The sequence below is a fragment of the Trachemys scripta genome, chromosome 12, assembly GCF_013100865.1.
Source record: "Trachemys scripta elegans isolate TJP31775 chromosome 12, CAS_Tse_1.0, whole genome shotgun sequence".
Lineage (NCBI taxonomy): Eukaryota > Metazoa > Chordata > Testudines > Emydidae > Trachemys > Trachemys scripta.
In genome coordinates, this window is record NC_048309.1 from 10,598,902 (window position 1) to 10,621,976 (window position 23,075).

Genomic DNA, 23,075 nt, shown 5'->3' on the forward strand with positions numbered 1-23,075 from the left:
CTCCTGATGGGCCAGCCAACACAACATTCAAGCTAAGGGTTTTTGTGCGTGCACGGGACTCAAGTTAGGATATCAGCATAGGGTTGCCAGGTGTCCAGTCGAAAAGGGAACCTGGCAGTGTCCGGTCAGATGTACTGACCGAACATTAAAAGTCCGGTTACTGCAGGGGGTGGGGGTGGGAAGGGAAGGAAGTCACCCAGCCTTGAAGTGGTTGCTCCTGTGGCAGCACGGATGCATCAGCTTTGGCCACAGGTGGCCCCTTCAAGGAGCATGGTTTGCAGAGCTGCAGCAGAGGACAGAGTGTGGGGGCCCATGGTGAGCTGGGTAAGGGTCTCCCAGTGGGCATGGAATGTTCCCCAGGAGGGAAGGAACACAAACTGCTCCACCAGCTAGCGCTTCCCCTGTCCACGCTCTCAGGCAGCTCCGGGGCAGGGAGGGCTCAAGCAGGCAGGGAAGAGGGCTGCGGGGAAGGTAGCACAGAGAGATGCGGGGGGCAGCGAGGCAGGAGAGCCATGTCCTAGCTCGTCAGTGGGGCTGCCTGGCTGCTCCCACGCAGCCACAGGATTCTTCTGATTTGCGCTCCCAGGCAGCCTGCTGGAGCTGGGGTTTGCAAGTCCCTGAGGAATGCTCACGCTGGAGCTGAGGGGGGAGAGCAGCGAGCGATGGGAGGAGGCTGGGAGAGGAGTAAGTGGGGCATTGGGGGGAAAAGTCAGGGCAGGGGCAGGGCTGGTTTTCAGACTCCATGTCAGCAGAGAGGAATTGAGAGCACAGGAGAGACGGGTCTCCGCTCTCAGTTCGGGTGCCTGAATCTCACATAGCCAATAGCAGCCCAGAGGGGCAATTGCTCAGTTCTACACTGACAAATGCCCAGTGCAGAGGGAATCTTGAGGGAATTTAGCTTCTGAAATCTGAGAAGTCTACTGAGTGCAGTAGAACCTCAGAGTTACGAACTGACTGGTCAACCACACACCTCATTTGGAACCAGAAGTACACAATCAGGCAGCAGCAGAAACAAGCAAACAAACAAAAAGCAAATACAGTACAGTACTGTGTTAAATGTAAACTACTACAAAATAAAGGGAAAGTTTAAAAAAGATTTGACAAGGTAAGGAAACTGTTTCTGTGCTTGCTTCATTAAAATTAAGATCGTTAAAAGTAGCAATTTTTCTTCTGCATAGTAAAGTTTCAAAGCTGTATTAAGTCAATGTTCAGTTGTAAACTTTTGAATGAACAACCATAAAATTTTGTTCAGAATTACAAAGATTTCAGAGTTACGAACAACCTCCATTCCTGAGGTGTTCGTAACTCTGAAGTGCTACTGTATGTGCAAACTGCGTTTTTTCAAAGACTTATACCAGGGGTCAGCAACCTTTCGGAAGTGGTGTGCCGAGTCTTCATTTATTCACTCTAATTTAAGGTTTCGCGTGCCAGTAATACATTTTAACGTTTTTAGAAGGTCTCTTTCTATACGTCTATAATACATAACTAAACTAGTGTTGTATGTAAAGTAAATAAGGTTTTAAAAATGTTTAAGAAGCTTCATTTAAAATTAAATTAAAATGCAGAGCCCACCGGACCGGTGGCCAGGACCCGGGCAGTGTGAGTGTCACTGAAAATCAGCTCGCGTGCCGCCTTCGGCACACATGTCATAGGCTGCCTACCCCTGACTTATACCTTGGCCAAGTTTGGGCAGATTTCACACAGACTCCAAAAGTCATATCCCTGACAAAGGCCATCTCAAACAAATTGGAAGTCCCTGCTGTAAAGCATGGGGGTGGCTAGAACTTTTCAAAAAACTCCAACTTTTTAATTTGGGCAAAACAATGCATTTTCCCCTAGTCTTGCTCTTGGAAATGGCTGAACATATTGGATCAAATTTTCCCAAAAAAATTCAGCCTGAGGCAGACACTTGGCATGCAAAATTTTATACCAAATTATGAAAGTTTGGCCAAGTTATAAGCAACTGAAAACATGGTCTTAGCATGGGAAGTATCTGACAACTTCAGTAACAACTGGTTTTAACAGCCCCATCTATAATAGCTGAGCCCTAAAACATTAAAATGATTATTCAGATTAGTTTTAGGATTGTGTGGAATAAGATTGCATTTGACTAAAAACATTTGCTATGTATATGGCACATTTTCTTTAGTGGGTTTAAAAAAATGTTAACAATCTGTGTGGACAACTTGATTAGTCAAAAGTCTCCCCATGAAAAAATGGTAGCAATTACTGTAGTTTGATCCTTAAGCTCCTAGACCATAAATTAACATCTTAATACATTCCTTTCTTATATATATTTAGATTCTTAATGTTTCCTATTGTATCCAGTTTCACAAAGTAGAATATTAACTCATTCACAAATTACAGCAAAATTAATGGTCCTGCTGAATTAACTTGATACACTTGTGTTCTGGAACCATGTGGTTTTGGTAATATATTTAAGACAACAATCAGTGCAACTTGTATTTTCTGATAACAAGACAGCTCTCCAAATGACAAGTTTCAGAGTAACAGCCGTGTTAGTCTGTATCCGCAAAAAGAAGAACAGGAGTACTTGTGGCACCTTAGAGACTAACAAATTTATTAGAGCATAAGCTTTCGTGGACTACAGCCCACTTCTTCGGATGCATATAGAATGGAACCAAATGAGATGATGCCCCTTAACGGATATATTCCTTATAAATATTACACACTGCAAGTTAGATCGATGTAAAGACTGCCTTGAAAATTAGTGAAAGGAAGCAGTCTGATTAATCAAGAGCACAGCATCAAGACAATGCATTACAGTAGAACCCAGTTAATCCACACCTCAAGTGTCTGCATGTACAAACAGTGATCTCCCCAGTTCTGAAAGATTTAACAGCAGAGGCTGTAGTGAGGACTCATATTACTAAGATTTCACTACTTTTACAAAATGCACTGCGGAATATTGACTAGTACACTAAGCATTACAACTATTTTAAAATAAACTATAAATGTCAAAATTAAAGAAGAGAAGATCAAGATTTTAAAGGTATTTTGGCATCTAACTGAATCTTTAGGCACCTAAATACTTTTACAAATCTGAACCAAAACAATTTTGTTATGTGTTTGTACAGTACCAGGTAAAATGAGACCCTCCCCCCACAGGTGCTATCTCAATACATAAAATACACATTGTTGTTGTTATGTGATGATTATCATTGTTTTGTAGCTGTGTGGCTTCACTTGCCCATTAACCATTAAAATTCAACTGATAGTTCACAATGGCTATCCCACTCATTAATACAATGCAGTGAAGCTTTATTACAAGACAAAACCAAATTCAAGCTACGGAAATGTGCCTTTGGTACTGCAAACAAGTACTGAGGCAGCAAAATGGAGACAATGAACCTTACATTCTTTAATATTAAATAGTAATGTGTATCTTTGAATAAAAATGCAGTTTTGTGCGCTTCACGGACTAGATAGGGATGTTGTTAAATCATCTATCATTGCTTTGAGTTTTCTGTATTCTATATCACTAGCCAGAAATAATGATAAATATTACAGTGCAACTTCTGTAAACATTTCTATTTTTTTCCAATGTGAATCTCTCGAATATTCAAGGACAAGGAGTCCTATTTTCCTCCTCAGTATAGTTCCCTTCTCACATATACAGAACATCCCATATTGAGTGAAACTGATGAAAGCTCCCAGACCACACATCTTCTAAAAACAGAACTGAAAGTAACTAGTTTCTAAGTCCAGTTAAGAGAAGGGAAACAGTCTCCTTCCTACTCCCCTGAAACTGCAAGCATTAGTAAGCAGGAAGTACAGTAAAGCTCATGATGAGGAGAGGCAGCTACTCTTTCAAAATCAACAGGGATGCCTCTACGTTGACAAATTTTATTTACTCTCAGCAAACCTGGGTATAGTTTCAAGCTGCAGAACTGGAAGGGGGGGGGTATTAGAAGTGTAAGTGAGGGACAGAAGACAGCGGAAGAATTGTTCTTACAGTTAAGGTTACAGCCTTGTGCCTCCCAAGTAGTTCTATGTAAATTTCATCATAAAGTGTATTTGGGTGGTGGGGAGGGGGAAAGAGAAAGAAGGAAAGAGGCATTCCGGGTGCATTAAATATGTAACCTACCATGGAAAGATGCTGAAAAGTTTTTAAACAGTTAGGATAAAGTAACTATAGGGCTTAGCTGCTGGACATGCATGAAAGAGAGATACTATTCCAAGATGCTGATGCCTAGACAATACAGTGAAGTGTGCTCTAAAAATATGACTGATTAGATAAGGGATGGAGCTTCTTGCACGGAAATGGGAGAGGCAGCTAGGATAAGCACCTCTGCTCTACACATGGGTGGGCTCTTCTTGGTTTGTGAAAGAGTGAGTCTGCACATCCCAAAATCTCTTGCTTTTCAACATGACTTAAGACTAAAAGTAACATCAAAATTTAAAATATCTCTGGAACCCTCTGCTGGAAAATAGCTATTCTTTCTCTCAATATAGAGAATCAACTTTCCTCTTTAAAAAAAAAAAAAAAACAATCCAGACCTCTAAAAGGAGAAACAAAGCTATGCAGAAGTAAGCCCAGCCAACTCTTCAGATTTTTCCACTTAAAAAAAAAGAGAGACTAGAGGGGCCAAATTATTTCACTTTTTAATTTCTAAAAGAATGAAGGTCAATCTAGGCCATGGGGCTGGGCTTAGTCTTTCCATCTTGGCAAGTTACGGATAGGCAGATGGATTCAGGGAGAAGAAACAGAATGCAAGCCCCAAACCGAGGAAAAATAAAGCTCAATTCACACACCATTACACACAAATTGCTGGCTTGAGGTGTGTGTCACCCTAGTACAGAAGGCCCACCTCTCTGTATCATTTTAACCTCCATTGTGCCACTGTGCAAGGAGGCATGCCCGTGGAGAGACCATGCAGGTCTGTCTCCACGCTCCCTTTGCACTGCCAAGAGGACTACAGCTCTGGCTCCAAATCAGCAAGTATGAAAGGAAAGGGAGGAGTCAGAGTCTGCCCCCCAAAATGCATAAGAGGGTTCCTTGAAGGGGCAGTGGCTGGTCTGCTAGCTCACTGGCTGGAACAACAGCCATGCAGGGGCTGGATCACAGCCTGCCCACTGACTGAAGGCAGATGCCATCCTCTCAACCTCCATTCTTCCTGCACAAAGGCTTTGTGTGGGCTTTGCACAGGGATGGGTCAAGTTCACCTTTGATAAGCAACATTTTGGAACGCCAAATAAATACATAAATTCCAAGTTGATTTCTTCACTGTTACTTTATAGAAAGACTAAAAAGCTTGGTTTTAAACAACTTATGAAACCCAAGTGTCCTGTATCTTGCAAACCCTTTTGTACATTAATACACTACCTGCAAGAGTGCAACCATGCTTATTAGTATAAACATATATAAATAAAAGAATTAGACTGCTCCTGTAAAAAACAACAACTATGTATTCAGCAATACATACTTGGAAGCAGTCCTAGTGAAGAGGACTATGGTAAAAAGTACTACACATTTATAAAAAACCCAATCAGCGTTAGAAATTGACAATTATCAACTTCTATCAACAAAATGGTATAAATTTAGAGTGTGAGTAGCTCAGAGGAGACAGAAGTCACGGAACATTTTAAAAAAAGATTAACTTTGAGGAGCAAAAAAACTTCATGGAAACTGCATTTATTTTGAAAACAAAAGATGATTAATAGATTTTTTTTAATTTAAATTCAATAGTGCCCATTTCTTGTTTTAGTCTGGCAGTTTTAGAAAGCAGAAAGCGTTTAAAAACCTTGGATATTTTCTCTGAACAAACTGTCCACTTAGGTTTCTATTCTACAGTTAAATTACTCTTCTAACTCCCGTTACCATTAGTAATGGTTGCTTTCACATTGAAACCAAAATAGCCCTCAGTGGTGGAACCTCTGTTTTGTCTTTGGTGGGTTTCTTTTATTAGTTTGTTTTAAGTGTGGCCATTGGATTAATTTGAAGATAATCAGTCTGTCATTATAATTTTGCTAAAAGTAATTTTTGATATTTTTCTAGAAGATTCAGTAGCAATGAGGTATGCTGTGATTTCAAAGCAGAGTTAATTTCTGAGCAAACATTTTCCCCTTCGGTTCTATGATACTAAAAATACTGAATAGTGCAGTAGCAAAAAACACCAAAAGGAACTATGACTAACAAGGACAAAATTCTTTATAAAAAGTACTACTAAAACGTTGCAACAAATTCTAAGTTAAAAAACAATATAAACTGTGAGGTTATATAGAATAAATTAAAAACAAATTGGACAATGAAAAATAGTCTCGAAAAATTTCAGTAATTTGTCACCAATGGTCAGGTTTTATTTTTGGTTCAACAACCCATGCTGTAAAAATCAACGTTCCACTAGATGGAGCAGGATGGTAAAACCATCAAAGGCCATTCCTGCCTGCTGACCCAACACAAAGTCCATGTCCAGGAATCATGAACGATTGCAAAAAATATTTTAAATTTTCTCCCGAATTTTCATCTTAAACATAAGATAAAACTGTTCTCCCACTCCTGTACAGAGCAACATGACAGAGAGAGTCCAAGTTCCTAATATTACCTACTTCTGCTAGCAGAAACAGCAAGGTAAGCAAACACTACCAGAAACATGGTTTTTACTAGTTCTGTTAGTAAGGACAGGGCAACACTTTAGGCCACAGTGTTACACATCAAACTCAAAATCCCAAACACTTAAATATTTCTTCTTGTGCAGCAAATAAACTTACAATGAAACCACTTTAAGTGGCCACATAAAGGACTAGAAAAATATCAATAACCTAGAGGAGGGTGGTCTAACTGCAGGTCAAACAAAATCGTACTAGAAACATTGTCATAACTTTACAGTGGTTTCTTAAGACCCAGAACCCGTGCAAGAGTCATGGTAAGCAGTCTCTTTATAGCAAAGATAATTTTAGACTTACTTTTGGTCTGAGGTAAACAGAGACATAAGATAAAGTAAAATATGATTTTATGTTCTTAAACTTGTGAAAGACCCAGTCCTAAACACAGTCTCAAGCACTCCCAACCGCTGATCATTATATGAAATGAGATGCAACTGTTTCCCCAATCACAAAATCTTGCTTTTGACTTCTACCAAAAGCTAAAGAGAAAGATAGACTCCAATATTCATAGATGGTACCCTTTACCTATAATTCTTCCAAATAAAAAAGGTTTCATTATGCACTCAAGAACTAGATGTTCTGGTGGTCCCTTCTGGCCTTCAACTCTAAGACTATCACTAAAGTATAAGTAATCTTTATAGAAAACAAATATAGTAAAACTACCAAACTTCTGAACTCTGCTATGAGTAAAGAACTGCAGATTTGCCTCCAGTCTCTTAATATCCCTGTAATTACACTGCTCTACAGCCAAAATGCTTCTGAAATAAATGTAGTCAAACTTTACTAATTCTGGGTCACTGAGAACGAAAATGATGCTTAAAATTGTTGATTGGCTCTAGTTTTCAAGATATGCTATTGGGTCAGTATATACGACCCTTGGCTTGGGAATGGCGGAGGGAAAGTGAGTTATAAAGGGAAGGGATCTCAATTTAAACCAGAAATGACTAATACATCTTTGACTGGATCTATGAATAAATCTATGACTGGGTTTGGACAGTACTTGCTTTTTAGGCAAAACAATGAATGATGCAATCTGAAGCTGGTATTGCGTCATACATTATATGAATTGCATCATGTTATTCCTAGAAGTCATGGATGATGCAATCATAACAAAGCTTACATCACTCTGCTGAATGAATTGCCCTATATCAGCTCTAGAAATCATACAGTGTCGTGCTCTCTTATTTGTCAGTGTTTGATTTTGCAAAGGGACACATTTCTGTTTAGCCAAAGTGAGCAGAGATGCTTCGTACTTGTGTGAACAGTGCAGATAACTTCTGCTATGTTTGTGGTTAAGTGACTTTTGCATCACAAAAGCGCAGTATAACCAATATGGTTAAGAAAGCCTATCACCTTTATTTTGGCTGCAAAATTGGAGATCAGGACAAGAGGTGGGCCCCACGCATATGCTGCAACACTTGTGCAACAAATCTTCGCCAGTGGTCGAACAGGAAAAGGAAATCTATGCCTTTTGCAGTGCCAATGATTTGGAGAGAGCCAACAGATCATACCAGCAATTGTTACTTCTGAATGGTGCCTCCAGTTGGGAATACAAGAGACAAGCCAAGAAGCGCCAAGTAGACACTGAATAGGACTAAACTATGTACATACTGGTTTTTTGCCTTTTGTTTCATAATAAATTTTATTTATATAACCCTTTTGCTGATTTTTAAAGTGTTACATAAACAGGACAGGTGAAATATTATCATGTAAAGCAACCATAAACACATGAAGAGACCTAGGTTTACAATTTATGATTAAAACTCTACTATCTACACAATATACACAGACATAAAATGTAAAAACGTAAATATCTTAGAAACAGTAGCCAATCAGTTGTTTTAATTGTCATATTTGAATTCAGCACATCAAAATACATAATAAATAGCACATTTTATCTCTGAAGCAGACGACTTCTCAAAAATTGTAGACCAGTGTTATTACTCTACATAGTAATATTAATATGGGAGCGGAGTGATTCCCATTCTGAAGTGTGCATTAACTGTGCATCAAGCCGCTGCTGGTGGCTCCACCACCTTCTTTCTAGCTACTAAATTGCATTAAAAAGCTACAAATAAAGTAGATGTTCCTCCCAGTCTAACTTTTCCACATAAACAATTGCTGATGCCTCAGGGATTTTATTTGATTGCCAGTGGAAAAGGAAGTGGGGTCCAAGTGATTGTCACTGGAAAGGAAGGGGACTGGCTTTCAGACACACTATTAAGACACAGTTTATCTCAGGAAAAATTGAGAGGCCTGTCAAGACTGCTTAAAGGGATCTCCAATGTTTGCAATACAATTTTTCTTTATCATGTAAAGACTACCATTAGCTGACTAATTTTAATGGTCCCACAAGTGTCTGATTAAGATAGGTTTCACTGTATAGTAAACATTTATTCTTTTCATGGGATAGAACGTGTGTCAGGAAACAAAGTGCATTCTATCATTTGCAAATACTAAAATTATAGCTATTGACAATATATATATATCAGAACAGAAGTTCTACTTACTACTGTGCACAATCAATCAATTGATATTCATTAGACCTCTCGTAGCAGGCTTTCACGCCTTCATCTTGCCAAAGTGTTTTTGTATGTTCATAAAACTCCTGAAAGCAAAACAGAGGGGGGAAAAGTCAGCACGAAAAGGAGTATGTACATATAAAGAAAAACAATTATAAATGTTTTATAATCATGAGAAATGTAACATGCTTAGTGCTAACTTTAGAGCACAGCTAGATTTCTGCACCATCTTGACTTTATACAATCTGATACACTGTCTCTGAACTGTTTTGTCTGTGGGCACAGATCATGTTCTCATACATGTACAGCTTTGCGCATATTGTTGGTACTTCTCAATAAGTACCACTAACTGTTTGGCAAAGATGGCTTCTCAATTTCTCTCTTCCGTCAACTCTTGGTATTACCTTCCCTGTATTACTTAGTTCACCATTTTCAGTGGCTGGCACTCAGCAATGTAAATGTGCTAAGTATTCTCCCACTCCCCCATGCATACGTACCTGTAATTCTTATGTAAAGGTAGAGACCATATCCCTGATTTTAGACACAAGATGCAGAGGCTCAACAACAATCTAAAATAATTTAGAACTCTTGGGGACTCCACAGGGCATGTGACCTAAGGGCGTACAGTGGAGTCGCATCATAGGCACATTTAACTTACGCGATTTTAACTATACGTGCTCGGCAAAACAAAAACAAAAAAGAGAAAAACAACAATTTAAATACTGTACCTGTAGTGCAGGCGATTCTGTCTGCCATTCCACTCAATGAGCGTTTGACTATACGCGGTTTTCACCTTACGCGCTGACTTCATAACCTAACCCCTGCGTAAGATGCGACTCCCCTGTACATAGAATATCACCACCTCTGTCAGCTTTAAACAACAACAAAACTCCAATTCACAGGAGATGACTGAGTGAGGATCTAGGTAAAATTTTCCAAAAGCACTAAAGTGACCATTTTAAAAAGTGACTTAAGTGCCTAAGTCCTGCTAAGTTTCAATGAGGTGGGCTCTCAAGTGCCTACGCCACTTCTGAAAATGGGAACTAGGCTCCTAAGTGATTTAAGTGCATTCAAAAATGTGATCCCCTAATATAAATCACTACCTGCAGAGAACAGGAACTTTCTTCTCCACCAATAGATCCACGCCTGAAGACTACAAAGCTCAAAGGTTTCAGAGTAGCAGCCGTGTTAGTCTGTATCCGCAAAAAGAACAGGAGTACTTGTGGCACCTTAGAGACTAACAAATTTATTTAAATAAATTTGTTAGTCTCTAAGGTGCCACAAGTACTCCTGTTCTTAAAGCTCAAAGGATGTCTCTTAAAAAGAACATTTGCTTTTGTAAATAGTAAGATGTCAGAAATAAAACCTCACAGAGATACCTCAACCAAAAGCCTAGATTCGGAGGAGTAAGGGGTGGGAAAAGAGGTCATAAAAAGTAAGGTAAGAGAAACACACTTCTGACATCTGTCCCCCAGACCCTCAATATCTACAAGTAACAGTGGTGGGACACTAGCCCAACCTACTATATTCCATAATTTGACAGTCTGAATTCACACACACTGCATCAGGGACATTTCTCAAATCAAAACAGAGCATGACCAATACATTAGTAAAATGATTCCATGCAATAAGTCAAAATCCTAATTAATAAAGTATGTATGGTAACAAATAAAACCCTCCCTCTTAATAAATGTACTACAAATAAAAGTACAATATCTTCAGTTTACTGTACACTTCGATTATCTAAGAAATATATATCTATAAATTCCAGATCCTCACAATACGGGTATAATAAGGAACTAATGGGGAAAAGGAGACAAATAAACAATACATGCTATATTATGTTCTAAATAGATAGCGATGCAGATACCTGAAAAGTATTTCCACACAGACCTACAAAAGAACTTTAGAACAGTAACATCCCATCCCAGAATGCAGACGTAATACAAATTGGAAAGCATGTGCTATGCAAAAACACTGACACTTTTTCCAAAAAGACACTGAAATAAAACAGTGCAAAGGACAACCTCTTTGTCTTAATTTTTTAAAATTTATTTATTTGTTTTTAAAGTAAAAGGAGAGTGCAGATCCAAATCTACTTTCTCCAAGAGATGATTCACAATTTATAGATTATATTGACTGACTCTACATGCCAGTGACTACTGATTTCCCTGCTGCGTAAGTGACCGGACTGCTTGGACACAGTTCAATACCCAATTTTGGGGGTTTCCTGATACAAGCAGTAAGATCTTGTACTGTCATATTTGCAGAGAGTAAAAATAAATAAATAAATAAAATCCCAAAAACAAATGCCTGAATATCTGGTTTGAACAACATAAATTCCAAGAACACCAGGCCTCCAAAAGTCTAAAATGCATAAGGGGCCACTCTCCATCTCAGTCCATCATTGTTACAACTGGAGGCCTGAAAATTTCAAATTCCTTGAGGGAAGGAATATTTGCTGTGTAAGATATTTCAAGAGATGCATCAATGTGACTTACTTGAAGACTGGGTGGAAGTTTGAGGTAGGGCAGAAAGCAGACACTTGTTGGGCAGAATAGGGCTAACGGGGAAGGTAATACCTGTGCTTTGAGCTTTGCACTGGTTTCCTGTTTGCTTCCAAGTGCAACTCAACATGTTGACCGTCTCCAAAGACCACATCTCTCTATTCTATGCTACTGCTGGCTGGAATACCATTACTAAACCCAGAGATGGGCAACAGGGAGCTCTTGGCTAAGGGTTACCACCTCGGAAGCCTGCTTGGCTGTTCATCTATCAAAATGACAGTGTATCAAACAGCAGTAAATTCTATACTTGATTAATACACATTCAGTTCCTCAATTTGTACATATACTGTGCACAGATTAGATACTACACGGCCACATTCATCTAGTGGAATAATTTATTTATCCAATCAGAATATTTTTTTCAGTCTTTTTATTTATTAATGACTAAATAAGCTAATTTCCACCAAAAGAGGTTCATTATGGCGGCAGCTTGTCATTTATCTGACCTGCTGAAAATAAATAATGTTTAAAAAAATTAAAAGGGAAAAATAAGAATTATAAACTTAGTTTTGAGGCATTTAAGATGGGTCATAACAAATACTCTGGCTCCCTTTCAAGTTCCCCAAATCCGCTCTGATAAAAATATTTATTTTATTCTTTTCCTCACTTAAGGGTGATATATTGCCTGAATTTAAGGTCTGTTTATAGTTTTGGAAGTGTCAGCAATCCACTCACTTAATTTAAAAAATAATTAAAAAACACAGACTGGTTCATTTATGTTCAAATGTACACAGAGGTATAGAGGTATTGCTCTTCTGGGTTTCAAATAAGTGGCAATTGCTGGAAGGTATCTATATCTCAAGAATGATATAATTGGGCTACTTCAGACTTCTAACATCTGTATCTTACAACATAAATTATCAAAGGATTTACAGGATTTAACCTTTTGCAGTGTAACAACAGATGTAAGCACATTGGATTTATGGATTAAAAGCACCATACAAGAGCTAGATATTATTATTGTGCCAGAGTTAAATACTACGTATGTTCCTAAAATGGTTTATAATCAAACACATATCTCAGGAAAGCTCTATACTTCAGTGCACCTGCCAAAGACATACTAAAAATACCATATGAAAAAAGGCTTTCTGCAGTGAAAAAACAAGTTTGAGCTCCAGCAACTTTACATGTTTCATATACAATCATATTTCTGGCTTCTAGCCCAACAAAGAATTTTTGAATAAACTTAAAAGAAACAAGCAACAGATTAGTAATTTAAGTACACAAACCACTGAACACACAACTGTTATAAATAACCATACACTTTTCTGCCTATCAGAGCTTTTAAGCAGTTTGGAATTAATTCCCTTAGACCGGTTATTCACTGGCTCAGGTACCATATTCCGAGTCACCTTTTCTGCAAGCAGAACTGCACATGACTTTTCAAATAATCATTGTACAGTTGTTGAGTTTTTTAAAATTATATTTCCCCTACTTCTTGTTTAAAGGAAAGAAATGTCACTGCAGTTTTAAGACACCATTGTTTGGATCTCTCTTCAGGAGTTCTGCTATGGAAATGGCAGTTTACCAATGAGCAGAATATTCCTGTTTCCTGGGCATACAGCACATGATTAGGTTATATCCTCCCGAGAGAGATACGTCAGAAGCACCTCACATTCTTATACTGTTCATGTGATAAGACAGCAGAGCTGTATCCAAACCCAATTCCCAAAGTTTTATTTTAGGACCTCTACAAAGAAATGCAGCTTCTTGGTTTTGCCAGCTGAAATCCCCTTTCAGCCAATGTGTTTAGTTACAGCTTTAACTATTCTAGTATCTTAATGGTGATCACAGAATCATAGGACTGGAAGGGACCTCGAGAGGTCATCTAGTCCAGTCCCCTGCACTCATGGCAAGACTATTATCAAGACCATCTGCCATTTGTTAACTGGAAGTAGATTTAGCAGTCCAGATGAATTTGCTGGTCTAATCTGCACACATGATCACCCTGAGTGTTTGTGCAATTGTGGCAAGCAAGCATCTAAATGAACTGTCAAGCACACATTAATCACTATCGGGTGTTCACTCTTAGTAACTGTGCACACAAATTAGACACATAAATATGCACTCATTTTTGAATTTCCCCAATGGTGTAATCCTAATCCTCCACACACACATTTTTTTTCCATGGGGGAAGAGGTCTTTAGAGGGCATGGAAAAGTGTATTTAGAGAACAACGTTAATTTTTTCAGCCTTTTTCCCCTCTCCCCCCCCCTTCTCCCCCTTAAGTGTTCATGGAACAAAAAGCTGAATTTGATATCAACTGGTGTTACACCTAGGAAGGACTATGGGATTCTAAATATTAACAGTTTTAAAATTAGGTCAAATTCAAAACCGCAGCTGTCTCTATTTAACATGAAATTAATTGATATTTGAAGAAAGAGAAATAATTTCCTTGCAAAGGAAAATGCGGGTGGGATAGAAGCAGGACAAAGTTTCAATCACTATTACTTCAAAAATCTTGCCCCTCTTGTTAATTCAAGATAGTTCTTTTCCTTCCTCCATCCCTTTTGTGTGCCCAATTAATTGTCGACTTCAGTAAATTCTTAATTCTCATTCTTGGTTTCATTTCTCCTACCCCATGAGTTGCCCTCTGATTAAAACTTTGTATTTTCTAGGCTATTCTTGTTCTGATGTTTCCTTTCCCCTGCTCCAAAAACTTGGAGTTTATTTTTAGTTATAAAGCTATTCACAGAGCAGTGAGGGAAAGGACATGTTATCCAAAGTCCCTGCTGCTCTGGTTACCTGAGAAGAAAGGAGGAAAAAGAGAAAAAGATCAATTTGCACTTTCGTGGAATTTTCTCATAGCTGAGCTCTTATTGCCCTAACAGATTTGGGATAGCTAGCCCAACAGTTTGGTGTACATTTAGTATTAAAACAGACTTAAATTGAAGACATCATCCAACAGGTCAATTATCTTCAAATATGCCCTAAAATATTAAGTTTCTTTTTTTTCAGATCAGCAATCAGCATAAAAATGAACTAAAACACAAATTTACAGAAACTTCAGCAATGCATAGAGCGTCCTCAGGAACTGCAAATGTATTTTTGTATTAGGAGAAAAGAAACAGCAGCTTAATAAAAAAATGTATTAGAACAATGAACCTCTGTTGCATCTACCCAGGATCTTAACTTTATGTTCCAACACACTTTTGATCTTCCTCCCCCACTCTTGCCATCTCTCCCACTAACTTCTCTCATCCCAGAGTTTTGTTACCTTGATGCATCTCTTCAAAACAAGCAACAGCAAAACAACTGAGCAAATACAAAACTACCACAATTTTACTGTACTTTTTACGTTGTATTAACTGCTTAGCTGCTGAATGATTTACCAAGGCTGTTCAGCATGTTCTGTTCCAAGACTGTTCAGTGTTCTGACTTTCTGTTTATTTGAAGTCCGTGCCAAAGAATGCTCAGTGTAGAACTTTTATTACTGTAATCGTGGACAGAAAGGAACACAAGCTTTTTGAAATTGTGGCAAAATTTACAGTAATTTAATTCTCACGTATCCAGCTCTCATGCCTATGGGCAGGCTGACCTTGTAAGTTAACTCCAGCCTCTTTTCACCCTAAACTGTCATCCAAGGACACCGATGTCCCACTTTGGCTCACCTGAGCAAAACCCAACCAAGAAGTCAAAGGGGCAGTGACGCACACTAATCTGTAAAATGCCTACATCTCATACCTCAAGGTTGGAACCTTCCACAGTTGAACCTACTTCAGTCCCCCCATGGCTGGTGTGTTAATCAGTGAGAGAAGGAATCCCCCCACCTCCCAAATGCACCAAGAGTGATAGGCAACAGACTTCCCCATTAATGATTTAAAAGTCAGTCAATTCTAATACAGTGCACGTTTCCAGACCCTTTTAACCCAGAACCCTATCGTGCTTTGCAAACATTAATAAATTTAGTCTCAACCCCTGTGAGGAAGGAACCAAGGCACAGAGGTTGGATAACTTGCTCAAGATCCTAGAGGAAATCTCTGGCACAGCTAGCAACAGAACTCCTGGACTCCCAACTCCTATTCTGATGTCTTACTCGCATTTTATAGTAAGGGCTTCTCAGGAGGACTATTCATCACAGCAATTAGGTCTAAGAGCAGCAAGCTTATGTGAACAGAGGAAAGTAAAAATAAACCATGAAAAAACCTCCCTGGAAACTCAACATGGAAGCAATTTAAAAATGGACATTTTCCAGAACAAGCCAATGTAACCATGCTGAAAATAACCAAAGCATTTCATACTACAACCAGGATAACCTGGTGCAGGACAGAAACAAGATACAGTAATTAAGCACATAACTGAATACCACTATTCTTACAGGAAGGAGATTAGGAGCAGCTCCTCTTGTCATGATGTTATAGGGGAGGAAAAATAACATCAGATCCTTGCCCTACAACAGCTTTTAGGACCATAAGAGCTCTAGATTAGAAAGCAGAAAGGCTGAGTCTGGACTTGACACCCAATCAGTGATGTGCCCTGCCACAGTGTCCTAATGGTGATGTACCCATGTCCCCAAGATAACATTTGGGTCACAGTAGTGGGAGATGGGTAAACCAGAGGCCATCTTCTTTATTCTCCTTCCTGTCATTTTAGGCAGGAAGACTGGGCCAAATTAGCAATAAAATATTTTAATACTGCAGATTAGTCTTTTCTGGTGTCTGTCCTGCTAATCAGAACCGCACCCAGCAATATTTATGTAATCTTTTTAATATGGTTATTAACTGTTCACGTGGGATGGAAAAATAATTCAAGTCCACATTCCTTGAACTTTATTGGCGTTTCAAAATCAGGACATACAATAAATAGTGAGTAACAGATTACTGTATTAGAACGTAAGAATTTTTGTTTTGTTTTGCTCATACGGGGCAATCTTTTGTCTTGAGAGCATCTCAAAAAATCCTCAAACATGTTGGCCTCAATTCTGATATTGCTTATACAAGTGCAAATCAGGAGTACCTCTTTTAAGGTAGGAGGTGTAAAACTGGTGAGAGATGAGAACCAGACACAGGGAGTATAACTATGCTCTACCTTTATTCGAAAACCACTTCCATTTAAAACAACTGATTTAAGTCATTTAAGCATGTTAAATGTTTCTTAAAACAGATTTCAATCTTTAAAAATTACAATAGCTGCATTCTAAGGATTCTGAAATAATCTTTAGTATAACTAAATCAGCAACATGAAGGATGCCTGTAGCAATAATAAAGGGTTAAGGAAAAAACCTGGGGAAAACCTTAAGGTACCATTTAAGTCACAGATATTTGCCTGAGGGGCAAGATAAGGTTGGAAGATATTTGCTTAAGGAAAATATAAAATGTTGCTACATATTTAGGTGGAAAGCAGAAACCAACTCAAGTCAAGCAAGGCCATTGCAGAGAAGCGACAAATTCTTTGCATTGGTCATCACAGTGAAGATGTGAGGGAGATTCCCAAACCTGAACCATTCTTTTTAGGTGACAAATCTGAGGAACTGTCCCAGACTGAGTTGTCAGTAGAGGAGGTTTTGGAACAAATTGATAAATTAAACAGCAATAAGTCACCTGGACCAGATGATATTCACCCAAGAGTTCTCAAGGAACTCAAATGTGAAATTGCAGAACTACTAACTGTAGTCTGTAACCTATCATTTAAATCAGCTTCTGTACCAAATGAGTGGAGAATAGCTAATGTGACACCAATTTTTAAAAACGGTTCCAGAGGTGATCCCACCAATTACAGGCCAGTAAGCTTGACTTCAGTACCAGGCAAACTGGTTGAAACTATAGTATAGAACAAAACAGTCAGACACATAGATGAACATGATTTGTTGGGGAAGAGTCAACATGGTTTTTGTAAAGGGAAATCATGCCTCACGAATCTACTAGAATTCTTTTAGGGGTCAACAAGCATGTGGACAAGGGGGATCCAGTGGATATAATGTACTTAGATTTTCAGAAAGCCTTTGACAAGGGCCCTCACCAAAGGCTCTTAAGCAGTGGGCTGTCATGTGATAAGAGGGAAGTTCCTCTCATGGATTGGTAACTGGTTAAAAGAGAGGAAACAAAGGATAGGAATAAATGGTCAGTTTTCAGAATGGAGAGCGGTAAATAGTGGCATCCTCCAGGGGTCCGTACTGGGTCCAGTCCTATTCAACAATTCATAAATGATCTGGAAAAAGGGGTAAACAGCGAGGTGGTAAAATCTGAAGATGATACAAAACTACGCAAGATAGTTAAGTCCCAGGCAGACTGCAAAGAGCTACAAAAGGATCTCTCAAAACTGAGTGACTGGGCAACAAAATGGCAAATGAAATTCAGTGTTGTTAAATGCAAAGTAATGCACATTGGAAAACATAATCCCAACTATACATATAAAATGATGGGGTCTGAATTAGCTGTCACCACTCAAGAAAGAGATCTTGGAGTCATTGTGGATAGTTCTCTGAAAACATCCACTCAATGTGCAGCGGCAATCAAAAAAGCAAACAAAATGTTGGGAATCATTAAGAAAGGGATAGATAATAAGACAGAAAATATCATATTGCCTCTATAAAAATCCATGGTATGCCTACATCTTGAATACTGCGTGCAGATTTGGTCGCCCCATCTCAAAAAAGATCTACTGGAATTGGAAAAGATTCAGTAAAGGGCAACAAATTTATTAGGGGTATGGAATGGCTGCCATATGAGGAGAGATTAATAAGACTGGGACTTTTCAGCTTGGAAAAGAGACGACTAAGGGGGGATATGATAGAGGTCTACAAAATCATGACTGGTGTGGAGAAAGTAAATAAAGAAGTGTTATTAACTCCTTCTCATAACACAAGAACTAGGGGTCACTAAATGAAATTATTAGGCAGCAGATTTAAAACAAACAAAAAGAAGTATTTTTTCACACAATGCACAGTCAACCTATGGAACTCCTTGCCAGAGATGTTGTGAAGGTCAAGACTACAACAGAGTTCAAAAAAGAACTAGATAAATTCATGGAGGGTAGGTCCATCAATGGCTATTAGCCAGGATGGGCAGGGATGATGTCCCTAACCTCTGCTTGGCAGAAGCTGGAAATGGGCAACAGGGGATGGATCACTTGATGATTACCTGTTCTCTTCATTTCCTCTGGGGCATCTTGTACTGACCACTGTCGGAAGACAGGATACTGGACTAGATAGACCTTTGGTCTGACCCAGTATGGCCTTTCTTATGTTATGTTCTTAAGTCACAAGCTTTTGAGTTTGAATAATTCTGATTTGTATCTTCTATAAAACCAATGAAATAGGAACCAAAGTAGCCAAAAATTACCAATCCCATTTTGTAATAGGGAAGTTTCCTGGAAAGAAATCGCCAGACGACTAGTCCTTGCATGTCTATTTCTTGTTTCCTAGAACACTGATTCATCTGTTGGCACATTCTAATACAACATACTGTATAGCAGTGTCAATGAAGGTTTTTTCTGCACTATATAATGAAACCCTTTAATAGAACTAAAAACAAACCTGAATGACATTTTAATGAGAGATGAGACCTCATAATTTTATAACATCTAAAACTTTAGTTCAAAAGTTATCTATATCATTGGACAACTACAGTAGAGCTACCAGTCTGTGTTAACCGATAATAGTTTTCTTCATCCCATGTAATTTCCCACTAAAATGAATTGCCAGTTGCGCAACACACATCCAAGCTGGTTGAAATGGCGTAAGCTATAGTAGAGTTTCAAAACCACTGCTGACAACATGGCACACCTGAGCAGGGTGAAGATAGATTCTTCTTGAAAACCATGAGCATACTTGGGGAGGGGGGGGGGAAAGAGAGACAGGACAGGACAGGACAGGGGGAAGGTCATACTGAAAGGTGAACTGTCAGGCTGGAGGGAGGTTACTAGTGGAGTTCCTCAGGGATCGGTTTTGGGACCAATCTTATTTAATCTTTTTATTACTGACCTTGGCACAAACAGTGGGAATGTGCTAATAAAGTTTGCGGATGACACGAAGCTGGGAGGTATTGCCAATACAGAGAAGGACCGGGATATCATACAAGAAGATCTGGATGACCTTGTAAACTGGAGTAATAGTAATAGGATGAAATTTAATAGTGAAAAGTGCAAGGTCATGCATTTAGGGATTCATAACAAGAATTTTTGTTATAAGCTGGGGACTCATCCATTAGAAGTAACAGAGGAGGAGAGGGACTTCGGAGCATTGGTTGATCACAGGATGACTATGAGCTGCCAATGTGATGTGGCCATGAAAAACGCTAATGCAGTCTTGGGATGCATTAGGCGAGGTATTTCCAGTAGAGATAAGGAGGTGTTAGTACTGTTATACAAGGCACTGGTGAGGCCTCATCTGGAATACTGTGTGCAGTTCTGGTCTCCCATGTTTAAGAAGGATGAATTCAAACTGGAACAGGTACAGAGAAGGGCTACTAGGATGATCCGAGAAATGGAAAACCTGTCTTATGAAAGGAGACTCAAAGGGCTCGGCTTGTTTAGCCTAACCAAAAAAAGGCTGAGGGAGATATGATTTCTCTCTATAACTATATCAGAGGGATAAATACCAGGGAGGGAGAGGAATTATTTAAGCTCAGTACCAATGTGGACACAAGAACAAATGGATATAAACTGGCCATCAGGAAGTTTAGACTTGAAATTAGACGAAGGTTTCTAACCATCAGAGGAGTGAAGTTCTGGATCAGTCTTCCAAGGGGAGCAATGGGGGCAAAAGACATATCTGGCTTCAAGACTAAGCTTGATAAGTTTATGGAGGGGATGGTATGATGGGATAGCCTAATTTTGGCAATTAATTGATCTTTGACTATTAGCGGTAAATATGCCCAGTGGCCTGTGATAGGATGTTAGATGGGGTGGGATCTGAGTTACTACAGAGAATTATTTCCTGGGTGTCTGGCTGGTGAGTCTTGCCCACATGCTCAGGGTTTAGCTGGTCGCCATATTTGGGGTCGGGAAGGAATTTTCCTCCAGGGCAGATCGGCAGAGGCCCTAGGGGGTTTTCACACTCCTCTGCAGTGTGGGGCACGGGTCACTTGCTGGAGGATTCTCTGCACCTTGAAGTCTTTAAACCATGATTTGAGGACTTCAATGGCTCAGAAATAGTTTAGGGGTTTGTTGCGGGCATGGGTGCGTGAGATTTTCCAGCCTGCGTCGTGCAGGTGGTCAGACTAGACGATCATATTGGTCCCTTCTGACCTTAATGTCTATGACTTTAAGGTTGCCCCCCCAAACTGCAAGCCTCAGAAGGGGTGGAATTTGCCTACTCCATGCGTATCCCCGCTGGCCTTACTGGAGCTGTCCCCGTTCTCCCCCAGATACAGAAGTCAAACTATGCCTATGCTGAAAACCATGTTAACAAGACTGTGTACTTGCCACCTCAGTAGTGTATAACTCAGTTTCATGACACAGTGATAACGTGATTCCGAGGAGGAAAAAAAAAAAATCCATGCCCAAAGTGACAATACTGAGGACAGGGCCTGAGTTGAAACTGTGCTTGTTGGGTAAGGACACGTGCTATCTAGCTGCAAGTTTGAACACACTCCTTAAGCAACAGGCTACACTCCCTTGAAACTCTAGATTATGGGTCAGTGTTCTACCTGGGCATGCCTTTGGAGTGTTTGCTTGTGTGCTAGGAGGGTCAGGGATCGAATCCTACTCCTTACACAGAGAAAATGTGGGTTGTGGAGGAAAAAATGCCCTTTTCATTCCATCTAATGCTCACCATGCACACAATATTCTGATCAGGGCAGGATCTAAACATTTGCTACATATATTGGTCAAGTGGCCCACTTTCAAAGTGAGCAATGGGAAAAGGTGTATGGTCACTAAACAGAAAAGAGCCAAGAATATCTATGAGAGGCTTGAGAAACAAGAAATAAAAGATGCAATCTCCAAATTGCAGGTCAGTAAAACCCAAACGTATTATAGTATGGAACAGCAATATTAGAGAACCAAGCATGAATACGCAACAGACTACTAGATTTGCCTGCTTGAACGTGGGGATACAAATCTGATAGATTTCTTAAAGCAACAGCCCTGAAAATTCTGAGGCTAGATACGGAAGGTGATACAGTAACATGATAATATTTAAGATTCTTAATTTACATGACAAAGAAACATGCTTACCTGCTTTTTGTTTTAGTTACTAGGAGACGCTTTACTCCTCTGTGAACTGTGGAGAATTCTCCAATACAGTGAATGAATAAGCAACAGTTTGAGTCTACATATATTTATTTATGGTAGTTTAAGCAGACATCTGGAGGGGGAAAAAACTATTTACAAGTGAGACAAAGAAACACAGTGTTCCACCCAGGAAAGAAGTTACTGAGATAAAACACTGGATGACAGCAAGGGTACTCTCTACTCAGTAGTGCAGAGTCCAATCAAGTTAAAATCCTCCTTATAATGGAGGGCTTAGACAGATGTTTAGTAAATTAAGTAATGGCATCCAGGTGAGCTAGTGTTCGATAAATGTCAACCAGAGAAAGTGTTAAAGACTTAAGAACACTTGAGGTTGAATGTTTCTCTCTCTCTCACTCTTTTTAAATATAATCCTCAGGAGACAAACTCCAGGCCTGGGAAAAAAAATAAGAATCCAAGACCAGGCTCTTGAGAGACATTTTAAGGATAAAGTATTAGTAGAAAAAAAAAGAAAAAAATAACTGGACAAACTGTCTGAAAGGCTTTGTTCCCTCCAAATATATAAATACCCAAGAGACTTTTTAAAATGTAGTTTATGAAGCTATGTTTTATAGGCATTATGATGTTGGCAGGGCAACTGAAACCATGACAGTACATTCACAGGAACATGGACGCATAACCTTACCTTCTCTTTGTGAAATATAACGTAGGGTGGATCTGACATTAGAATTGCTTGTTTACTGATTCCAGCTAAAGTCAATTGTACTTGGAAAAAAAAAAAAACTATTAAAAAGGTGTGTACAGCAGTTACACAATGTTGTGGTTAAAACTGGGATTCAATTTCGTTAGGACAAAGTTCAATGTCCCATGAAACTACACGTTTCATAAGAAGAGTTTTAAATAGGTCATCCCCTAGTAAACCTAGTGATTAAAGGTCAAACAAAATCACGTTCTGAGCTGTAAAACCATATCTCAGGAGACATTTCTCTTCCAGGTTGTTTAGTCTTTAGACATAAAAATAACCCCGAAACCTTGGTTGCAAATTCCCTTACTATCAAGATCTATAAACTGTGGACCTACAAAGTTTACTTTCGTGAAAGTCAAGCAGCACTGTTGCATTCCACTTACACCTCGGTATAAGAATATAGGAGCTCAGAATGCCACTATGGCACCCTGACACATTCCAGCAGGAACTGCAGAGGTTGACTTTTCTTTCTAGGATAAGCAA

At 39.1% G+C, this 23,075-nt stretch overlaps 1 protein-coding gene across 3 annotated transcripts in view; it reads right to left on the reverse strand.

Moving 5' to 3' along the window:
• Positions 1-23,075, reverse strand: part of GNAS (GNAS complex locus) — a 236,362-nt gene that overhangs the window by 47,836 nt on the left and 165,451 nt on the right. For all 3 annotated transcript variants that reach the window (XM_034787179.1, XM_034787180.1, XM_034787181.1), the window contains exon 5: positions 9,138-9,235. In XM_034787179.1, the coding sequence (XP_034643070.1) occupies positions 9,138-9,235 (98 nt within the window). The remainder of the gene's footprint in view (positions 1-9,137; positions 9,236-23,075) is intronic.